This window comes from Ovis canadensis, chromosome 11 (assembly GCF_042477335.2).
Source record: "Ovis canadensis isolate MfBH-ARS-UI-01 breed Bighorn chromosome 11, ARS-UI_OviCan_v2, whole genome shotgun sequence".
Lineage (NCBI taxonomy): Eukaryota > Metazoa > Chordata > Mammalia > Artiodactyla > Bovidae > Ovis > Ovis canadensis.
The window spans coordinates 38,823,212-38,846,258 of record NC_091255.1 but is presented as its reverse complement, the minus strand read 5'-3'; the positions used below and the strand labels follow the sequence as shown (position 1 = coordinate 38,846,258).

The 23,047-nt window shown below is 48.1% G+C and overlaps 1 protein-coding gene across 1 annotated transcript in view; it reads right to left on the bottom strand.

The window, feature by feature from the left end:
- DNAH9 (dynein axonemal heavy chain 9) overlaps positions 1-23,047 on the bottom strand; it is a 285,692-nt gene that overhangs the window by 237,270 nt on the left and 25,375 nt on the right. The window contains exons 7-13 of the mRNA XM_069603577.1: positions 16,266-16,433; positions 14,036-14,152; positions 10,751-10,901; positions 9,280-9,394; positions 4,931-4,999; positions 2,641-2,767; positions 572-827 (exon numbers count right to left, since the gene is read on the bottom strand). Of these exons, the coding sequence (XP_069459678.1) occupies positions 572-827; positions 2,641-2,767; positions 4,931-4,999; positions 9,280-9,394; positions 10,751-10,901; positions 14,036-14,152; positions 16,266-16,433 (1,003 nt within the window). The remainder of the gene's footprint in view (positions 1-571; positions 828-2,640; positions 2,768-4,930; positions 5,000-9,279; positions 9,395-10,750; positions 10,902-14,035; positions 14,153-16,265; positions 16,434-23,047) is intronic.

The following is a 23,047-nucleotide window of genomic DNA, read 5'->3' as shown; positions in this document are numbered from 1 at the left end:
TTCTACTACTTGGGAAAAAAGAGAGAGAGAGAGAGGGTTACAACGATGTGTGCTTTGCTGCACTCAGTCACTCAGTCAAGTCTGACTCTTCTGTGACTCCATGGACTGTAGCCCGCCAGGTTCCTCTGTCCATGGGATTTCCCGGGATTTCCTAAGAATACTGGAGTAGGTTGCCATTTTCTTCTCCAGGGCAGTCTTCCTGACCCAGAGACTGAACCTACATCTCTTGCATCTCCTGCATCGGCAGGCTGATTCTTTATCACTCTGCCACCTAATATAGTGTAATCCCTCCTCCATGGAGTGCCTGGTATATGCTCGAGACTATGGGTGAGTTCATGCAAACTCCCCAGACTGTGGTAGCAAAGATGTCCAATCCTCCCAGCCACACAGAGGAGGCAGAAGAGGGACACCATTCCTCCATGTCCTCTCTGCTTTGGATATATATCTGAGAGCATGGAGTCGTGCTTTAAACCCAAATCAAGTTAACCAGGGAGTAAAGTGAGGTTCTACCAACTTTATTAGAATCTTGACCCTCAGCCTTTTCCCCAGACTCCCGATGGAGGCCTGTTACCTTCTGTCTTCCAGCTCAGAGTCTCCTCTGCAGCTCTCAGGCAGAGATCAATACCTTGCAGCTCTTCCTGAACTAACGGAAATTCCACCTCGAGCAGAGTTTTTATAACCTTGTTGTACCAAGTTGCTGTCAACTCCAAATTAGCCACGAGCTGCCGGTAGAACTCTCTGGAGGAGAACATGGCTGCTGCTGTCTCGGGGATGTGCGTCATTTGCTGGGGCTGAAGATAACTCATTTCTTTCAGCACGGAAACCAGCTGGAGGAAAGAGTCGACATGAGTTCCTGTGGTTCAGTGGGATCGAAAAGCAGCAATATAGGTAGGACTGGGAAACCCCAGAGGGCCTTCTGGGTCTCTTTTTTTACTTCTACTAGTTCCTTAAATCTTCTCTGAAAGGGAAAATTGAGTATTAGGCAAACGGAGGATGATCAGGAAGCACTAAGACTTACCGAATCTGTAAATCACAGAGTAAGAAGAGGAAAACCTGAGAAAGAAGACGCCAGCGACAGCCAAGGGGGGCTCTAGCTTGATGCTTTTGGGCTGGGGCTGGTGGCCCCAACAGTAAAGAATCTGCCTGCAAGGCAGGAGACCTCAGTTTGATGCTTGAGTCAGGAAGATCTCCTGGAGAAGGGCATGGGAGCCCACTTCAGTATTCTTGCCTGGAGAATCCCATGGACAGAGGAGCCTAGTGGGCTATAGTTCCATGGGTTGCAGAGTCAGACTCAACTGAGCGACCATCACTTTCCATGATGAGAACGGTCGGTCCCTGGTTGTGGAGCCATGCTCTGTGGTGGAGGTTGGGGGCTGAGGGGTGGTCAGGGGAAGGATTAGGATCACCCACATGCATGAGGACCATCTGTCCCCTCCCCACAACATCAGACACGTGGTCACAGACACTGGCAGAGTTGAGAGGAGGTGCCCGTTTTACAAATTTAGTTGTGAAATATAATTATTGGAAATATCCCTTAGTTTCTGTAACTCTTTCCTGGCATGCTTTGTGCTTTAATATACTAAAGTGAAAGCGAGAGCTGCTCATCATGTCTCTTTTGGGACCCCATGGACTGTAGCCCTCCAGGCTCTTCTGTCCATGGACTTCTCCAGGCAAGAATACTGGAGTGGGTTTGCCATTTCCTACTCCAGGGGATCTTCCTGACCCAGAGATCAAACTTGGGTCTCCCACATTGCAGGTGGATTCTTGACCATCTGAGCCACCAGGGAAGCCTTATTCTAAAGGCTTAATATACTAGAGCATCAGGAAATAGCATCACACAGGCCTCTCTGAACTTCTTGAGGGGAGGCATTGAGTTTAGTGGGAAGTGCAGAAGGGAAAAGCCAGGCAGATGTGGTCCCGTGCAAAAGACAGAGGCCTCCGGCAGGGTTTCCAGACATCCCATTCTTCATCCCTTGCTAATTTATTGTGTTATCTCGGAGTTGATTAAGGATTGACGCATATAAGGACAGATGACAAAACCCAGAGCAAGCCAGATTCCCCCCACCCCCAGCCCCACCTCCATATCAAGACTCCTGGGCTCCCAGTTCTCCTTCCAGTGGTTCTAGGCCAGCTCTCATTGCTGCCCTGACAACACTGAGACAAAGGCTCATCCTTTAGCCGGGAAATGACCTCAGCCTCCTAGTTTATACTGAAATAAGCTCAAGATAGATATTAAAATTTTACATGCAAAAAATGAAAACAAAAAATGAATGGCAGTCAAAAAAATGACTGTTTATATAATATTGCAGTAGAGAGGGCCATTTCAAATGTACAACCAGAAAAAGATAAGGTGGGCCCAGTTGACTCTGATACCAAAAGATCAGTGGTATTTTGCAGTACTTTCTGTTGTGTGACATCAGAGCAAATTCACTGGGGAACCCTGGAGGAAAACATGAAGAGTGGACAACTTAAGAAAACACTACAACCTAGGAGTCACTCCCCACAAAAAGGAAATCCAGGGTGCAAGTTCTTTGGACCACCTTTTGCATATTCTTATAAAAAGCCTGTTGGCCTTTGAAATCAGCAGAGTCAAAAATGCAACTCTTAGAGACCAAAAGGAAGTTCCTTCCATCGACTTACCTGTGGACTAAAGTTGACAGTGATCTGCTTTGTCTCCGGGTCACGTCTCAGAAGTGGCCGTGAAAGGTTGTACTGGGACTTCTCTGCTACTGTTTGACACCAGTCCCCATAAAGTCTAGTTTCATACCTGTGAGACCAAAGACAATAGGCACCTCATAAGCACCCTCCCAGCTTCCCAACATCTGGCAATGATTAACTGAAGATATATCTATATAGATAGATGTATACATAAAATAGCATCTCTATCATTGCTTAGTCACTAAGTCATGTCCTACTCTTTTGTGACCCCCATGGACTATAGCCCACCAGGTTCCTTTGTCCATGGAATTCTCCAGGCAAGAATACTGGGTCACCATGCCCTTCTCCAGGGGATCTTCCTGGCCCAGGGATCAAACCTGCATCTCCTGCATTGGTAGGATTCTTTACCACTGAACCACCAGGGACGCCAACCTCTCTATATCTATCTTTAAGACGTATGTCTCATGAATTGAAGATGCTAATTTGTAAAATATCTGAGTACATTATGAAGTCAGAGTCATTGACTCCGCCAGGCACGGCAGCTTCCACACATAACCCCTTGTTTCTAAAGGTGGCATAACTTAAATCATAGGAGAGTGGAAAGAGAGGCTCCATGTGACCTCTGGGGGGATAAGGGAAGTGGCCATTAGACTTAGAAAACGTTGGAAGAAGTTATTGAGTAAGGTTTGCTCTTGTACTAATCTTCACACAGCTCATGGACATGCACTGGTCAGTCATGTCACACTGATGTATTGGGCTTGAGAGATGAAATGATGAGTAAATACCCCACAACAAATGTAGCTAGTGCTACAACCCCAGGTCAAGGGAGGACACAGCGAGTAGAACCCCAGGGAGTGTACAGGCGGCAGGCTTCAAGTGGCAGAAGAAGGTGAGTGGGTGGGGATGATAAAGAGGATGCCAGGGAGGGCCTCACACAGGCAGGGCCGAACTGACAGTCTGCTGAGTCTCAGAGGATCACTGGTGGCTGGGCAGCGATGGGAGAGTGAGTGTTCACAGCAGGTGCAGCAGGGTGGACTAGGGTGGAGTGAGGAGCAGCAGGCTGTGTGCCGCGTGCTGGGGGCGGTGAGTAGACAGTAGGTCAGAGGGAGGAAGGGGCGAGGGCCAGGACTGGAGAGGGAGGCTACATCAGCGAGCACTTCTGCCTTCTTTTTAAAAATTTATTGGGCTGCACCAAGTCTTAGTTGTGGCATGCAGGATCTTTAGTTGAGGCATATGAATTCTTAGTTTTGGCATGGGGGATCTAGTTTCCTGACTAGAGATGGGACTGGGGCTCCCTGCATTGGGAGTGTGGAGTCCCAGTCACTGGACCACCAGGGACGTCCCCAGGGAGCACTTCTCATTTCACATTAAGGAGATGATGGAGGCACTGAGAGGCTTCCCAGATGGGGGTGTGTGGGGACACGGGGTGTGGGGACAGGGGATCCGATGACGATGTGGGCGCCGAGGGACAGAGGTCCGGAGCAGGGAGGCTCGGAGGAGCTGCTGCAGCAGCTCAGGCCCAAGACGCTCTGGTCTCTGCTGAAGATGTAGGGGGTGGGGACGCAGAGGAGGGGCAGATTGGAAGCTAGAATTTGGGAAGTCGAAGGGACAGAACGTGGGCAACCTGGTAGGTGGGGATGGCCCAGCTAGTGCGTCTCCACAGTGCTAAGTGTGACCACAACTATAATCATAATTGTCATATCTACAGCCCTCCTCTCCTGAATCAGGAGTCGAGCCAGTATCAGAGAGAAGCAGCAAGGCGTGGGCTGTATCTGGACCCTGTCCCCTCAAGAGACCAGACAGTTGTGAGCCCATGTAAAAGCTTCATTCTTGTGCTTTCTCCATTAAAGGACTCGGGCAGTATTTTTTCTAACCTACTGTCTCTTCGTGCAGTGCCAACTGTCACCTGCTTAGCGAGCAGCGACTGACTTCCTGGGACCCTGATCTCGGGGTGACACGGGGAGCGCCCCACCTCTAGCTCTGCCAATTTAGAAAACTCGCTCCCCTCAAAACTACCCTGGAAAAGCACCTGTTTCTAGACTAGAGCCGCATCCCCCGGGGACCTGGTGTTTGCGACCCAGAAGCACTGTTTTCACTGTATCGTGATTGTAACATGAAACCCGGAGGGACGCTTCGCTGCCTCTGGGGAACATGGGCACACTCGGGACTGCGCAGGACATGGTAGGGCAGGGCGGGGGGTGGGGGGAAGAGGGGAACAGGTGTTGGGAGGGGGCCTCAGTTTACAAAAAATCCAACCGCAGAAGCGGCTTACCTTTCCAGCAACGAGAGCGTGTCTTCGTATTTTTGTATCATACGCTTTGCTTCGGCAGATTCCATGCAACTACCCGGACAAAAGAGGGAGAAAAAAATGACATCGAGTTAGAAGTTGAAATAATGATCTGAGTGACCAACTGCAGCCAGCCTGAGATTGAATAGCCTCCCGGTCCAGTTTGCAAAGGCAAAGGCCCCTGAATGAGCCGCCGCTTTTCCTCCTGAACATCCTCCATTGGCCACTAGAGGGCAGGTGTGCTTCCCCAAATGCAGGCAGCGGTCAGGTGACAGGACAGCCTCTCTCCTCCAGGGCTCCACCAGCCCCCTCGCCCTGGTCACTCAGTCGTGCCCCGGGAAAATGAAGTCCTTCAAAAACTTAACGGGAGATTGAGACACGAAAGAAAAATTCCAGGTGCTGCAGTTTCCTGAATTTAAGAACAAGACTGTGTATAACATTATAACAAAAACTACATAACATTACATACATATATGTGTATATGCGTATAACAATGCATATATGAAACAACTATTTATATACACATCCCCGCATATTTAAGCATGACAGGGAGGCCTGGCGTGCTGCGATTCACGGGGTCGCAAAGAGTCGGACACGGCTGAGCAACTGAACGGAACTGAACTGATACACACAACTGAATATATACTTATATATTTTCTGTTTTCTGAAATCCATCTAGGACATGTAGTGGGAAATTCTGCTCATTACTCATTGCCATGGTTTTTTTTTGGGGGGGTGCTGCTCATTACTCATTGCCATGGTTTTTTTTTTGGGGGGGTGCTGCTCATTACTCATTGCCATGGTTTTTTTGGGGGGGTGGTCAGCGGAGGTGATTTGTGAGTTCCTTATTTTATTAACTTATTTACTTCAGGTTGCACTGGCTCTTCGTTGCTTCGCACGGGCTGTCCCTAGTTGCGGCACGCAGGCGTCTCCTTGCGGTGGCTTCTCCTGTTGCGGAGCACAGACTCTAGGGCTCGTGGGCTTGGGTAGCTGTGGCTCGCAGCCGCTAGAGCGCAGGCTCAATAGCTGTGGTGCAGGGGCTTTAGCTGCTCTGAGGCACGTGGGATCTTCCTGGACAAGGTATCGAACCCATGTCTCCTGCACTGGCAGGCAGATTCTTTACCACTGGCCACCAGGGAAGCCCCGCCATGCTTCCATGAGGGCCCTTCCCACCTCTTGCATCCCCAGACTTGAGCACACACCACACACATACATGCACACAGACACACATGTGCATATACTCATATGCTCACGTGCGCAGACATGCTCAGAGGCTTCTCCAGGTCCCCTGGGGACCACAGAGGTGCTATTACCCACACCTGCTCCCTGGTTCTGACGCTTCTTTACAACACAAAAAGAGAGTCCAGCTCCTGTGAAAGCTGAAGTGTCCATAATTTTCAGAAACCTTCACACGAACTGTGTTGGAGGATCTTGTTTGTTCTGCTGGCAAAACGAGGCAGCTTATTGCAAAGATTCTTTAAAACCCAATTGCTCTTTAAGCCAACACAGGATTTCTTCACAAGTTCCCCTGAGCTTCGATAAATGCCCTCATGCCTGCAGAGAAAGCATTGGATTTCCTGGCTTTTTTCCCAGTCACTCGATTCCCTTTCCTGGTGAAGGAACAGAGGCGTCTGCAGGACAGCAAGGACCAGGGGGTGGGTTCAGACCAGGTGGGTGGATTCAGACCAGCCCTCCCCTCAGGACCCCTGGGGTTTCCACAAGTCTCCTGACCCCAGATCTCAGTTTCTACCTGAAAAAGAATGAAGCTACATATGAACCAGCAATCCCACCACTGGGCATATACCCAGAGAAAACCATAATTTTTAAAAAAAGATATATTCACCCCATTGTTTATTGCAGCACTATTTACAATAGCCAGGACATGGAAGAAGCTTAAATTTCCAACAACAGAGGAATAGATGAAGAAAACGTAGTACTAAGACACAATGGAATATTAGCCATAAAAAGGAACCAAATGGAGTCATTTGCAGAGATGTGGATGGACCTACAGACTGTCACACAGAGTGAATGAAGTCAGAAAGAGAAAAATATTGAATATTAATGCACATATGCACAATCTAGAAAAATAGTAAAGATAACCTTATTTGCAAAGCAGAAACAGAGACACAGATATAGGGAACAAACTTGGTATGGATACCAAGGGGGCGGGGGTGGTGGTGATGAATTGGGAAGCTGGGATTGACATACATACACTATTGATACTGTGTATAAAATAGACAGCTTATGAGAACCTACTGTGTAGCACCGGGAACCTTACTTATATGGATGTCCAAAGCTGACTCACTGTGCGGTACAGCAGAACCAGACACAGCAGTGCAAAGCCACCAATTTAAACAAATAAAAGGAACGACGTTAGAGGCGAGAGTGGCTTCTCACACCTCAGCCCCTGGGACTCCCCTAGCAGGCTGGAGAAGCCACAGAAGTGCATCAGACTCCCTGTAGATTCTGCTTCACTTCACGGTGAAGAGTTGACAAACGAGTTCATAAACATATGAGAGAGTATGTACACAAATGTGAGTTCATGATTAAAACAAGTGGATGTTTTCATGGGATGCATGGAGGATATGGTGGGTGCCACTCAGATGCCCTCATGGGGACCATCTGCCACCCCCAATCTCCCTTCACCAAGAATTCGGGGTGCTGATGACACCTCCCTCTTTGGGAACAGTCTCAGCCGACCAGACAGAACTGCCTCCTCTCCCAGGGCCACACCCCCTCACACCCCACAGCCACTTCCAATGGCCAGCTGATGTAGGGGGACAAAGGCCAGGCAACCCTACAGGGCCGGACTTCCCCACTGGGCAGCTGTGCTGCAGCTCAACTCCTCCTCTGCCTGGTTCCCGCCCCTCCTCGCATCCCCCCGACACCCTGCCCCAGGCACTGGTCCCTAAAGCATCCCTGTTGACTCCTGCACACACGCCTCGGAGTCTGCCCCAGGGAACTAGACCAGGGCAGCTCCCGCAGGACACATTCCCAGACAAAGCCCTGCCACCTTCCCTGGCCAGTCTCGTATCTTCTCCCTCCCACCTCAGAGCGGGGAGCATATTGGAGAAGATGGGGGCTCAGCTGGACGCTGGACTAAGCTCCCTGTGGCTGGGGGAGCCCCCGCGGAGCGCTCTGGGCAAGGACCCCTGAGACCCAGATGCCTGCTCCATTTCTGTCTTTGTTCTTTCTGGACTCCAGGCAGGCCACCTCATTTCTATCTGCCTCGGTGTCTCCGTCTGCAGAATGAAGCACTCGCTCAGACAGTGCAGATGAAGCAGATGGATCTCCCAGTGGGCAGATGTGACCCACAGGCACGATGGCTTGACCAGTATTGAGTTTGAAAGAAAGAGGAATACTTGCTGGTTCTAAAGCTGGGTGTCTCACGCTTGTGAGACAAAATTCCCATTTGTTTTAATCATGAACTCACATCTGTGTGTATACTCTGTAATATATTTATGAACTGGCTACTAAAAGTGGTTTTGACTCCTCACCATGAAGTGAAGTAGAATCTACAGGGAACCTCCTGGCTTTCAGCTTCTTTCCAACAGTTGGGAGGTTTCTCACATCATTGTTTCTCCTCGGCTTTAGACGGTGTGGTGGAGGCTTCCTTCAGACCCCAGCCTGGCTTTTTATTGTCATTTAGTCGCTAAGTCCTGTCTGACTCTTTGTGACCCCCTGGACTGTAGCCTGCCAGGCTCCTCTGTCCACGGGTTTCTCAGTCAAGAATACTGGAGTGGGTTGCCATTTCCCTCTCCACACAATCCTCCTGACTCAGGACTGAACCCACATCTCCTGTGGTGCAGGTGGATTCTTTATCACTGACCCACCAGGGAAGCCCTTGGCCAGTAGCTACCTGGCTGCTATGAACTGAATGTCTGTGTCCTCCCCAAGTTCAAATGCTGAAGCCTAAGGGAGGCCTTTGGGAGGAGATTAGGTCACAGGGCAAATCCCTCACAAATGGGATGAGTGCCTATATGAGGAGAACTCAGACAGCTCTCGAGTCCCTCCTGCCAAGTCTGAGGACGGTCATCTGTGAGTCAGGAAGCAGGTCCCCCTGAACAGACCCCGAATTTGCTGGCACCCGGACCATGGACACCCCAGCCTCCAGAACTGAGAAAGCGAGATTGCTGATATTTATAAGCTGCCCGCCCCCCCCCAATGTATGGTATTCCTGAATGGACTAAGACACTGCCTGATTGTTGGAAATGGAAAGAAAAGAAGATGATCTTTGTGCCTCAAGGAGGTGAGTCGAATTGCTATGATGCTCGAAATTCAGAGAGACAGCAGAAGAGTGAAATGAACCTGCGTCTCAGGAATGGGGTACTCACGGGTGTGTTACGCGTCTAAAGTTGTCCAAGGGACCCTGGACGCGCTGCCTCAGCTCCTGCGCCCAGCGGAGGCCCCCGGCCACAGTGGGCATGTTCTTGTGCACGGAGGAGAACCCTGGGAACAGGGCACAGCAGACTGAAGTGCGGCTCTCACCCTGAGCCCCGCTCTGCCCACGAACAACCCCCTGCATCATGGGTGTGGTCCCGTACACCACAGGGATGGTCCCAAACGTCCTGGGGATAGCCCCATGTAAAGCGGAGGCCAACAGAATTTCTGGATGCCTTCCTCAGGGAACTCCATCCTTAATGACCTTACTGGGAAGCCTGTTTATAGACAGAGTGGTCCGGTTACTCCAGCACTTAAAACTTCTGAAAATTTCCCATTTTCCCTGAATAATGAACTCTGGATTCCCTAATAGGGTGCTCAGAGAACTTCACGACCTGGTCCCAAACTCATCTCCCTGACCTCATCTCTCTGCATACACCTCGTTTGGCTGCGGGCAGGTCCGAACAGTCACCTTCTACCGCCTGTCGTGCCTTTGCTTCCAAGGCCATGGCCTCTTCTCTCTGGCTGTCCAGCTCCCCATCTTTCAGGGTCTAGCACAAGGCCACCATCTCCATAAACTCTCCTCCCACCTCCCAAACCAATTCATCCTGTTTTGCTACATTATCTTTTTTTCTTGTCATTTTGCTTTTTTTTTTTTGGCTGTGCCCCTTGGCATGTGGGATCTTAGTTCCCACACCTGGGATTGAACTCATGTCCCCGGCAGTGGAAGGACACAGTCTTAACCACTGCATTGCCAGGGAAGTCCCTTGATACAGTTCTTTATAACTCCACTTATGCCAATTGTGTTCCTTGAAGAACCACCTTTTAGGATTAATTGTTCTCTCCCTTGGCCTCTGCATGCAGTGCCCACAAATGGACCACACATACAGCATGGCCTTAAGAAATGTTTGCAAAGCTGAACTGAACTGGTTGACTTTCAAACAGATGAGACAGGGCATCTAAGAACTGCAATAACAGCAGAGACGCCACAGCTCAGTGTGTAACTGCCCACTGTCAGACTCCTGATGGCTCCTCCTTCCGAAAGCATGGTTGGTAAGGCACTGAAAGGGATGAGAACCTTTTCTCAGACATGTGCAAATCTACTGTGGAATTGAGGTATGCTGAAGATTAATCAGTGTAGTGGCATGGATTGAGGTTCAGCTCATACATTACGCTGAGGTTTCCACTGACCAGAGGCAGCGGTCAGGACTTCACCGGTCTGGGTCAGTCTGCCAAACCTGTGCCAGACACGGGGAAATGCACAGTTCAGTGAACTCGACCATTGTGCAAGATGGTCTGGAACTTCATGCAAGAAGAGTGTGCTTTTGGAGAATGTCCTAGAGCCACAGCAGACGTGTAACCAGAGGACCTGTGCCCTTTCTGCTAATAGATGCCTCCATCCAAGTCTCCTGGCAGCAAGCTTACCATGCTCTGCCTCCTCCTGGACACGCTGACTGTGGATCAGCCTCACGGCATCCAGATCCTCGCTGAACATGCGGATGAGCACCAGGTATCTTTCAGAGGCATCCCGTGCTACCACTGGTCTCTCCAGGAGGCTTCCTGCTATGTCCAGCAGCTGCAAAAGAGGCAGAGGAATATGGGGAAATGTCACAGACCCAACCTTTCCATCATTACATTAATCCTCTGGCCCAGTTTTTTCCTTCATATGTCTGTCCTCCAAGGTAAGAGGGTCATGGATGGACAATTAAGAATCAGCAGAAGAAGAAAAAAAAAAGAATTGGCAGATATTCATAGCCTGTCCATCTCACCTTTGTTTCTGAAGGAGGGATCCCTGTGTGCTGAATGACCTACTGGACCCTCCTCTTGTGTTGTGAGAAGTTGGTTTGAAGGTAACAGAAAGAGAAAATGAAAGGCGTCAGAAAGAGTAAGCTGATATACATCCTAAAGGCCTGATGCAGAGATGGAGGGTGATGATGGAGAAGAAACAAGAAGCTAAGTGGGCTGGCTGTTGGGGAGAATCAGGAAGGCTAAAATTTGAGAGTGGGGGCAAGAAAAGAATTTCAGAGAGCAGTTGCCCCCAGAAGGCAATGGTTTTGAGGACACTTTGAAGATGCTTTCTGTGCATCATGACTGCCTTGCCCCCTTGGTGGGAACAGCGGGATCAAAATGCTAAAATGCTTTTCATCATCTCCTGGTTGCTACACTGTTTCTCTGATTGTGATGCTGCCCTGAGACAAGGTCAGGGTAAAGTGGATGAGTTCAGTTGTGTTTAGGATACAACAATACTAGGACCACCCTGCTTTCCAACCCCAAATCACCCAGATCCCAGGAGACAGCAGAAAGGAGCTCTCCCTCCACAGAGGCACAAGCAAGCAGTTCTCACCGAGTTCTGGCTGAAACATCCTGTTGGGAGGGGTGGGCTGAGGGACCACTGCAGCCAACCTGCACCGTCCAGCTTGGGTTCTCTGACCCAGACATACTGCTTTGGGTCACATCCACTGAGGCACACCTAGTGGTCAGACAGTCTTACAGCAGAAACAGGATATCTGGACTCAGGGGATCTCTCAGTCCCTACACAACCTGAAAAGGCACTTCTTTGCATGAAGTTATGAACACGGGCGCTCTTGTTTGGGCTAACAGAGGAAGGAAGGGCTTTGGTTTCTTGTTGGTGAGATGACTCCAAAGAGAAAAACCAAGCAGGCAGAAGGGACTGAATGGCTACAGTTCTCCTACAAGGTCCATAGGCTGGGCAGGGAGCTTGTTGAGAAGAGGAGTCAGAGCCCAGAGAAAAAGGGTCTGCTTCTGTGAGAGGCCTTTGAGACTCAGGGTGTGAGCAATGCTGCTTCAGGACCTGGTAGTAAAGGGTGTGCAAAAGCTTTTCTCTGTTTCTGCCCAGAATCTTACTCCATCATGATGGGCAGGGATTGGAGTTCTGGAAACCCAGAGAAACATGCCCTTGCATAAACAGAAATGCTGTCACAGTGGGGATCATCAGGAAAGCAGTATTAAGATCCCGAAAGCACCTTCCTGGGCAGAGGACATTTTTAAGGGAGACTATAGACAAAGACATGGTAGACAAAGACGATGTCAAAGACAGTGTAACTTGAGAGACATGTGAGACCCTTGAAGACACCTTGAAATTTGTGGTGCACAGGGATTTACCAAAGAGATGGGGCTGGATGTCCTCAAGGTAGAAATGGGGTTCCAGTGTCAGCAGTTACCTGAGTGGTAACATCCCAATTAGCCCAATTAGTGCTAAGTCACTTCAGTTGTGTGCAACTCTCTGCGACCCTACGGACCGTAGCCTGCCAGGCTCCTCCGTCCATGGGGTTCTCCAGGCAAGAATATTGGAATGGGTTGCCATGCCCTCCTCTATGGTATCTTCCTGACCCAGGGATTGAACCTGTGTCTCTTACATCTCCTGCATTGGCAGGCGGGTTCTTTACCATTAGCACTACATGGGAAGTCCATGGGAGTAATGATTATGACATAATGGCAAATATTATTATTACTATTATTTCATATAAGCCCTTCTCTTGAAATTAAATAGTTGGAGAAATTCTAAAATGCTTCCTATGTGAGTTATGGAGTAGCAGGTATGTAATACATATGTATATTCTTGAGTGAATTAAATATACATGTATCCAGTGTTTTAGAACATCATGGACTCACTATCCTGGGTTTAAGCCTCTTCTGTGATTATCCCATCAGTTATCCAGTCTATGTTTGGACATGTTCAGCGCCTGAAAACTTAACTACCACTCAAGGAAGTTTATTCCATCTTTAAACAGCATTAGCAGAGATCTGTTTCTTCTTTTGAGCCAAACTCTGCCTCCTTGTTGGAGAAGGCAATGGCACCCCACTCCAGTACTCTTGCCTGGAAAATCCCACGGACAGAGAAGCCTGGTGGGCTGCAGTCCATGGGGTCGCTAAGAGTCAGACACGACTGAGTGACTTCACTTTCACTTTTCACTTTCCTGCACTGGAGAAGGAAATGGCAACCCACTCCAGTGTTCTTGCCTGGAGAATCCCAGGGATGGGGGAGCCTGGTGGGCTGTCGTCTATGGGGTCGCACAGAGTCGGACACGACTGAAGCGACTTAGCAGCAGCAGCAGCAGCTGCCTCCTTGTAACCTGATTAGTCCTGGTTCTAATCCTTCAGGCTTTACAGAGTAAGTTTCTTCATAGTTTATGGAAGACCTGCTCTGTTTCCCTAGGCCTTCAAGTCTCAGGATCTAGATTGCTCATTTCTGTAGTCATTTATCTACTCATCACCTGAACCTCCTCCTGCACATTCCTACACTATCTGATCTGGGCAACACAGGGCAAGGGGCCACATCTTCTCATTCTAGTTACTCATGCTTCAGTGGTTTGCTCCAGCCTGAATTGACCTGACAGCAGCAGTCAAAACAGCGCTGGTGACCACCGCAGGCTTCTTCACTTTTAATAGGCACCCAGGTTACAGGTAAGGCCCAAAGACAGCAATCCAGAAGAAATTCAATTACAAGGTATTTTTACATCATCAAGTTTGCAGAAAAGCCTGAGCCATCAACTTGAGAAGCCCAGTTTTGCAGGCTCCAGGCTCGCTCGCCCTGGGACACCCACAGTACTGTTTCTACTAGACCAACAGTAACGATTCCTCTCTGCAGGAACGAAACAGTTGGAAGTGTATGCTTATCCCTGTCTGAGAGGGCAGGGAGAGCGCAGCACTGGTGGGGAAGGAGGGGCTAGCTCCCCCTCCCGTACAAACCTTGAAGGCGTGCTCCAAGCCAGGGGCGTCATCGAAGGCCTGAATAAAGACAGTCCCCAGCTTCCTGTCAAGGTCTTCTACTCTCTGATTAAAGTCAGAGATGTCCTTTTCAAATTCCTGAAGAGACAGCAAATGGACATAAGAAAACATGATTTTCTGAAGGACAATCCCGGAATGCTTTTTCCTATTAATCTGTCACACCAAGGATATATTTTGATTTTCCACAGTTCACTACAGTGTGTTTCAGTGTTTATCCACATAGACAGTTGCCCTGTTATTGCAGCATTTTCCTCCTAGACTCTCTAGTATTAGCGTGTGCTAGTCACTCAGTTGCGTCCAACCCTTTGCGACCCCCATGGACTGTAGTCTTCCAGGCTCCTCTGTTCCTGGAATTCTCCAGGAAAGAATACCAGAGTGGGTTAGCCATTCCCTTCTCCAGGGGATCTTCCCGACCCAGGGATCGATCGAACCCACATCTCCTGCATTGCAGGTGGACTCTTTACTGTCTGAGTCACTCGAGGCAGAATGGTCAAGAGTTGGAGGTGAGGCTGGTACCCTGTCCCTCTCTTCTGTGCCCCCATTTCCAGCTCCTGCAGCCCCTTCTCTCTCACCTGTGGCACCAGCTCAGGCCACCCTGAAAGCCACCTTGGAAGCAACAGCCCCAGCAATGGGGCTACTTCATCACTACCCCCGACTTCCCTTCCTCCCTCAAGTGAAAATCCTGTTCTTCTCAGTGTAAACAAACTGATATGGCTATTAGGAGAAAAGTAAGCTAATTTAACAACTATACACTATTTCTTCTAACTACACTTAATTGCTTAAGATAGCAGCTAGCCATTGTCCCCACGGTTGCCAAATTTAGCAAATAAAATTACAGGACACCCGTTAAATTTAAATTTCAGATCAACAGAGTTTTGGTTTTGGTTTTTAGTATAACCCTGTCCCAATTAACTGTATTTTATTCAGCAACACAGAGCACGCTCTTTCTCCGAATGTAGCAATTTTCAGAGAACACTGATTTTCAGAGAAACATCTCTAATTTGTGAAATTAGTATCTCTTATTATTGCTTTACAATAGCTATGCATACTTTTATGGAAAGATAAAGAAAAGTAGGAAAACATAGTAGTATTTCTCTACTTCTCAAACCCAACCATACTAACACTGGAGCACACTTCTCTACGTACAGGATTTTGTTTTGTATTGTTTTATCACATGGTAGAAAACATACAGTATAGATCCTGCTTTGTATGCCAAGTTTTTTTCTACTTTAAACTAATGGAACTTTTAGAAAGTTCCATTTCCTGGGTTTGGCCAGCTAAGATCCCCCTAGACAATGGAAGGGGGCTCCCACGTGGCTCAGTGGTTAAAGAATCCACCTGCCAAAGCAGGAGATGCGGGTTCCGTCCCTGGTCAGGAAGATCCACTGGAGGAGAAATGGCAACCCACTCGAGTATTCTTGCCTGGAGAATCCCAAGGACAGAGGAGCCTGGTGGGACACAGTCCATGGGACTGCAGTCAGACACAACTGATGACTGAGCGCAAACGCAGACATTGGAACATGCTCAGAGCAGATTCTTGTTCAATTGCTTTTTCCTTTTCCCTCAAATACTCTAAAATTCCTCCTCCAGTAATTCAGCCATTCCCTTCTCGGGGAACTCCATTCCCTGTTTCTGTACTGACCCTTTTGCTTTTTTTGGTTTCTGCAGTCTTGGACTCACTGGTCTCAGCTCTCCTGCACTACAGGTGGGATGTGGACTCCTGTGTCCTGATCCTGGAAAATGCAGTGTTGGCCCTTGCCTCATCCTGAGGTCTCTCTTGGGAACTAGAATCTGATCAGAAAACTGGGCTACTATATCACTTACTCCTCTGCGGGCCACTAATGAAATTCTGCCTGGGTGTGCCTGGCCTTCACACATCAGGTGCTGCTCAAGGCTTAAAGCTTTGGGAGCTGCAGAGTGGCTGCAGCCTCCACCATCACCCCATCTCCATCTCAGCATCTCTGAAACCCTGGGTGTCTTCAGTCTGAAGAAGTCAGCAGTTGGAAAACACCCTCTCCTGACTTCCTTCCTGACACAAAGGATAATTAACAGTGGTCTCTGCCGATAAATCATGGGGACCACAGAGCCAAAGAAAACGCACAGGGGAAATGCAAGTAAATACCCAGGCTAGAGGCTGCAGGCATCTGAGAAAAACAGACAAAGCTTGCAAGGTGGCCCTTCTAAGCCCTACCACGCTTTGGAGATCCAAGCAGTTGTAGGAAGACTCCGAGAAGACCCTGTACATCTCTTGAAATTCGGTGTACATCTGCTGGGCCTGCTGGCTCAAGGCACTCCCTCTGATACCACTGAACTCAAGCTTTTCCAGTTTGTGGAAATCCAAAGTTGTCTTCAGAAGATCCTGTGAAGACAATTTGCAATGGAATTAGGATAACGAGGATGACAACAGTGGATGATGCACAGATTGGTATAGGAAGGGCTGGAATTTATATGGGGGTGGCGGTTGCTTAGGAAAATGTGAAGCCTGATTAGTTTTGTAACCTTATTATTAGATTGGGCTGATATAAATAACTCTTGATGACATGCGATAACAAAGAGAAAATTCCAATAAATAAAATTTACTCGCACACAAAAACCAAATTTATGCTTCAACCTCTTTCTGTGTTCTCTCATAAATAATAAAATACAATAATAACACTATTTATATGGCTGGTGGCTTTATTCCCATTTAGGAAACCAATTTTAAATGGACCATGTTGTGTGGTTCCAGAATGACAGCTGTATTGGAAGGTACTGACCGGAAAGTGGATCCTCTGAGTAGTCTTGAGGACAAGCTCAGAGGTGGCGCCAACATTCTCAGCAACGACTTCTGCCAAGAAAAGACATCTGCGGGGTGCCCTTGCTGAGCATACCTGGGACTGTAAACCCTGTGGTCAGCTGGGTGTTGGTGGGTGATGACCCGACATCTTTGTACTGGGATAACAACAGTGAGAGTGAATCAAGTCAGTGTAGGCTCAGGATGGCACCCAGTAAATGGGCAGTGAGTATGTGTTACTGTCACCACTGACATGGCAGTTCCCAGCAGGGCTCTGGATCAAGTGACAGGTGACAATACAACCTAGAGCTCTGGGTGGGGGCGGGGACAGTGATGCTGCTTGAGTCCATCGAGGACGCTTCACTTCTGATAGGATAGGAGCCTTCAGAACACATCTAACTCTGCATTGGACTGATCTATCACAACTACCCATTGAAAATCACAAAGTCTTTAAATTAAGGCATTTTCCTGCTATACCTTCCAATCTGTGTGCTTAGCTCTTCAGTAGCAAAAAGGGAGATTGGGGTACCTTTGTGTCATTTTGGCACACATGTGACATGGATCCCTGGGAGGCGGTCCTTCACCCTGAAGGGCAAGAAGAGGGAAAAGTGACCCAAGACTGGAAACCCAGCAGGTCCTGATATCATTCCAGGGAATGCCCATATCACTGGCCACTGCTCTGGGCTAACCCATCAGGATAGCAAGGGGCAGCCCATCTCTTGCTTCTCACCAAGACACCAAGCCCAGCAGCAGAGACAGAGGCACCAGGAAGCTGTAAGAAGTGGCTGACTTTTCCTGCATTTTCAGGTGGGTACCCATCCTTGCAGCCATGGACAGCCATCTAAGTCCCCTTTTTGCTCAGCTAGGCAGAATACATTATGAGAAACGCTGGGCTGGATGAAGCACAAGCTGGAATCAAGATTGCCAGAGAAATACCAATAAACTCATATGCAGATGACACCACACTTAACGGTAGAAAGCAAAGAAGAACTAAAGGGCTTCTTGATGAAAGTGAAAGAGGAGTGTGAAAAAGTTGGCTTAAAACTCAACATTCAGAAACCTAAGATTATGGCATTTGGTCCCATCACATCACGGCAAATAAACAGGGAAACAATGGAAACAATGGCAGACTTTATTTTGGGGGGGTTCCAAAATCACTGCAGATGGTGACTGCAGCCATGAAATTAAAACAGGTTTGCTCCTTGGAAGAAAAGCTATGACCAACCTAGACAGCATATTAAAAAGCAAAGACATTACTTTGCCAACAAAGGTCCATCTAGTCAAAGCTATGGTTTCTCCAGTAGTCATGTATGGATGTGAGAGTTGGACTAAAAAGAAATCTGAGAGCCAAAGAATTGATGCTTTCGAACTGTAGTGTTGGAAAAGACTCTTGAGAGTCCCTTGGACAGCAAGGAGATCCAACCAGTCCATCCTAAAGGAAATCAGTCCTGAATGTTCATTGGAAGGACTGATGCTGAAGCTCCAATACTTTGGCCACCTGATGCAAAGAACTGACTCATATGAAAAGACTCTGATGCTGAAGGCAGGAGGAGAAGGGGACGACAGAGCATAAGATGGTTGGATGGCATCACCGATTCAATGGATATGAGTTTCGGTAGACTCCAGTGATGGACAGGGAGGCATGCTACAGTCCATGGGGTCGCAAAGATTTGGACACGACTGAGTGACTGAACTGAACTGAACTGATGAGCCGGGGGCTGAACTTGGAGAAAGGAGGAGGAAGAAACAGTCAACTGAAGGAAGATGTATACCCAAACTAGGAGATCCTGCCAAAGATGGGGAAAGGGGATAGGCTTTATTTAAACACACGTTTGACTTTGTATGCAGGGAGGAAATAGCAATCAACTTGATTCAAATGAAATGGACTTTAGTAGTAATTTGTGTCATTCTGATAGGAGAAATGTACTGTGTTTGTGCTGTGGAATGTCATGTGGGTACCCATTTTTCATGTTTGTGGATGTTAATTTCAATTTTTAGGAGGTACCTTCTAACCATTTTAAAAGACAGATGCATTTCAATGTATTTGATTATGTCAGAAAACTAGATGATAATTTTGTTATATTTTATTTCTCAAGAATTCTTGAAGCACAGTCCTGGGTGGTCACTGAAAGTTGCTTCATTTTCATCTAACAGGTAAATCATAGATATTGTTGTTTAATCACTAAGTCATGTCTGACTCTTCTGCGACACCATGGACTGTAGCCTGCCAGTCTCCTCTGTCCATGGGATTTCCCAGGCAAGAATACTGGAGTGGCTTGCCATTTTCTTTCCCAGGGGATCTTCCTGATCCAGTGTTCAAACCTGCATTTCCTGCGCTGGCAAGCAGGTTCTTTACCACTGAGAGACCAGGCAAGCCCCAAAAGAATACTTACATAATCACTCTATTTTTGGAGAAACTCTGGTCACTAGAAACAATGGATATTTACGTTGCTTAACAAACACGTGATGGGCAATACATTTACTTAGGGTTCAGGTTCAAGGTCTTAATCCTTTCCTTACCCCTCCCCCAAATAAAAGAGACTCTTACCCTACTTTTCTCCTACACTCTGTATGCCCTTCTCCTGTATAAGCTTTTCTTCAGAACTCTTAATCACTCTCTGGTATTATAATATACTATCTGGGATTACATTATATTGTTTATTTTCTATCCACCTTTATCAGTAGGTTGTAAACATCCCAGAGATCCCACTGTATTTTCCACCCCTGGAAGAGTCCCAGATGCTGAAGAAATATTTGTTGAATGAAGGAAGATATAATCTTTGACCTTGGACTTAGTGACAGGACCTCCAGGAGAGGTGACAGGGTGGTAGAGACTCTAGGAACATTGGACTCAGAGCAATTGGATAAAATAAAGAGAATTAAGACAAGAACAGAGAATAAGGAAGCAAGGCAAAACTGTGCCTTTGAATGTTTGATGAGCTGTGGTCAAGTGCAAGGCAGAACCTTGCATGGCCCTGAGCTGAGAGCAGAACTAAGGAAAGTGAGTGAAAAGGACAAAATAGAAGATCTGGGGTCAACCTGTAGGTTGAACTTATAAAATTTCTGATTTTTGACCATATTGACCTATAAGAAACGGCAGTTTCGTGTGGTTCTACTCCATGAAACAGAACCATCTCAAGCCTGGAAAGGTCCAGCCATACCCTGGGCTGCTGAGAGAGGTGGGAGCTCCCCAGATCTGGGTGTATTTCACAGCTCTCTTCTTTTCTGCTGTACCATGCAGCATGTGGGCTTCCCAGGTGGTGCCAGTGGTGAAGACCCTGCCTGACAATGTAGTCAGATGTAAGAAATGTGGGCTCGATCCCTGGGTAGGGAAGATCCCCTGGAGGAGGAAATGGCAACCCACTCCAGTATTCTTACCTGGAGAATCCCGTGGACAGAGAGGAGCCTGGAGGGCTGCAGTCCATAGGGTTGCACAGAGTTGGACACGGCTGAAGCGACTTAGCATGCAGCATGTGGGATCTTAGTTCCCCAACCAGGGGCTGAACCCGTGCCCCCTGCACTGGGAGCTCAGAGTCTTAATCACTGGACTGCCAGGGAAGTCCCTCTGGGTGGATTTTGAAAGCTTAATGTCATGTCACAGAGGTATCCTAAAGAAGATTCCTGCATCAGGCAGGAAGTTGAATCACAATCACAGAAACAGACTTACAGAAATCATGGCGACTATATCTTTGATTCTTAAAATATTTAAATGTAAGCTCTTTCCATTGTTTATTTAGAAGTCCTCACAAAACAGATAAAAGGCCATTTAAACCCATGAGAGATTCAGATTAAATTTTAAAAATATTCATTTTTATCCATCACCGTTGTAAACACACAAAATCCATGATGCTGTATTCAGGCTGAAAATGTCAAGGTCAGGGGTAGGACACAGGGCATCATGGGAAGAGTGCTGGGGCACAGATCCCTGGGTTCACACAGCCCTGTTCTACTGGTCACCAGCCACGTGACTTAAAGCAAGACACTTAATTTTTCTAATCCCCCTTTCCCTGATCTGCAGATGAGTTGCAGAGTTACACGGGAAGTGCCTCTGTACAACTTCAATAAACGGTGTGTGTGCACGCTAAGCCGCTCTGTCGTGTCCAACTCTTTGCGATCCTGTGGACTGCAGCCCACTAGGCTCCTCTGTCCATGGACTCCTCCAGGCAAGAATACTGAAGTGTGTTGCCATTTCCTCCTCCAGGGCATCTTTCCTACCCAGGGATTGAACTCGCATCCCCTGTGACTTCTGAATTGCAGGCAGATTCTTTACCTACTGAGCCACTTGGGAAGCCCTCAATAAATGGTGAAAAAAAAAAGGTAAAGTGTAGCCACTCAGTCATGTCTCTTTGTGATGCCATGGGCTGTAGTCTGTCAGGCTCTGCCCATGCAATTCTCCAGGCAAGAACACTGGAGTGGATTGCCATTTCCTTCTCTAAGGGATTTTCCCAACCCAGGGATCCAACCTGGGTCTCCTGTATTGGGCAGACATCTGAGCCACCAGGGAAGCCCTCAGTGATCGGTACGTACTGTAATTAATTAGCATCACCTCAATGTCATTAGATCAGCTTGGTGGCTACAAGATGTGCACAGTAGCTGATACTCAGGTGCTCCTTTCCAGGTGGGAAGCCACAAAGAGCGAGGGGTCCTGGGCAGCTGGCAGGATTGACTGGGCCCTATTCTTCTGAAAACTGTGCAACCTTTAATGGGGTGATGTGGCCCCACAAACAGCAAGCCTGTTCTCAGGAGAGGCCGCGCATCTTAAAAGAAATGTCTTCAGAATTCATTAAGGGCGAACACAAAGCAGACATTCACAGACGAGAATCTCAAAAGGTCATTGGGAAAAAGACTGTTTTCTTTACCTTCTGAAGGCAGTCGACCTTATGCAGCTAATGGTCTCCTACACGACCGAGCGCTCAGGCCTGGCTGAAAGGGAAGCGGCCCAATTAGACCCGAATGAAAGGAGCTGGCGGAGGGGCTGGAGACGTGGAAAGAGCAAGGGAAACGTGGTAGATTAGGTCAGCTTATTACCTAACTGCCTGCTAATCACTGCTCATGGAGCCTCAGCAGGAAAGCATCCCACCTCCAAGAGAATAACAGCTTTACAGCAATTTCATAGTGAAAGAGGTGGGGGTTCTCTCCAAGTTGCTTACTTACTGCACTGTTGGAGGGGAGAGGCTGGGGGTGGAAACACAAACAGGGCAGCTGCAGAATCTGCAGTGTTACGGCACAACAACAAACTGTGTGTGTGCGTGTGTGCACGTATTGCCTGCAGCACTGTGTACAGTGCTATGTATGCACGTGCGCGTGGTGAGTGTGTGCACAATGTGTGTGTGGTGTACGTAATGCGTGGGTGCTACTGTGTGCCTAAGTGCAGGGTGTGTCTGCATGTGTGAGTGTGGTGTGTGTGGTGTGCTGTGCATATGTGCAGTGTGTGTCTGTATGTGTAGTGTTGTGTGTCTATGAGCAGTGCGTCTGTAGGTACGAGTGTGGTGTGTCTGTGAGTGTATGCATGCGTAGTGTGGTGTGCATGTATGTGCAGTGTGTGTCTATACGTATGGTGTGTGTCGTGTGTGGGGGCGCAGGAAGGCAGGGTGGGGAAACACACCCAGAGGCAGTGGAAGACTTTTCCATTTGATTTTTGACTGTTCCTTTAAATTGCAAAGACCGTATATACTTTCGGGATTTCCTTAGTAAGGCCCTTTCGTGGAGTGGGAATTATAATTTTACCCAAATGACTTATTCAGGAAAAAAAAGACCAAGAAATCATGTGGTAAAAATAGTGTGTGCAAATACAGAATAGAGTGTGTCGGGGCAGAAGAAAATCACAAAACCAGTGTGGGGCTCTCAAAAGGAAGAGAGAGAGGCAGGGAGGGAGGCAGGGGAACAGATCTTTAATTGCTGGGAGGCATCTGCGTGTGGTGGAAAGACAGTGCTTGGAACCGTGTACCCTGGGGTATGAATCCCAGCTAAGCCTTGCTGAGCCTATGACTCTGGGCAAGTTCATTTTTGTGTCACACATAACGGGGCTCTTTGGTTAGAGGTACTGATACCCAGCTCTTTCCAAGGCTGTAAGGCTGCAGCTCTGACACGAGATTGACTCTTTCTTGGTCTATTCTTCCTTTCCCTCCCAGGGGTTGGCTCTCTAAGAGATTAGCTGCATCATGGGGATGGTGAGGAGCAGGAAGAGGAGAAGGACGACA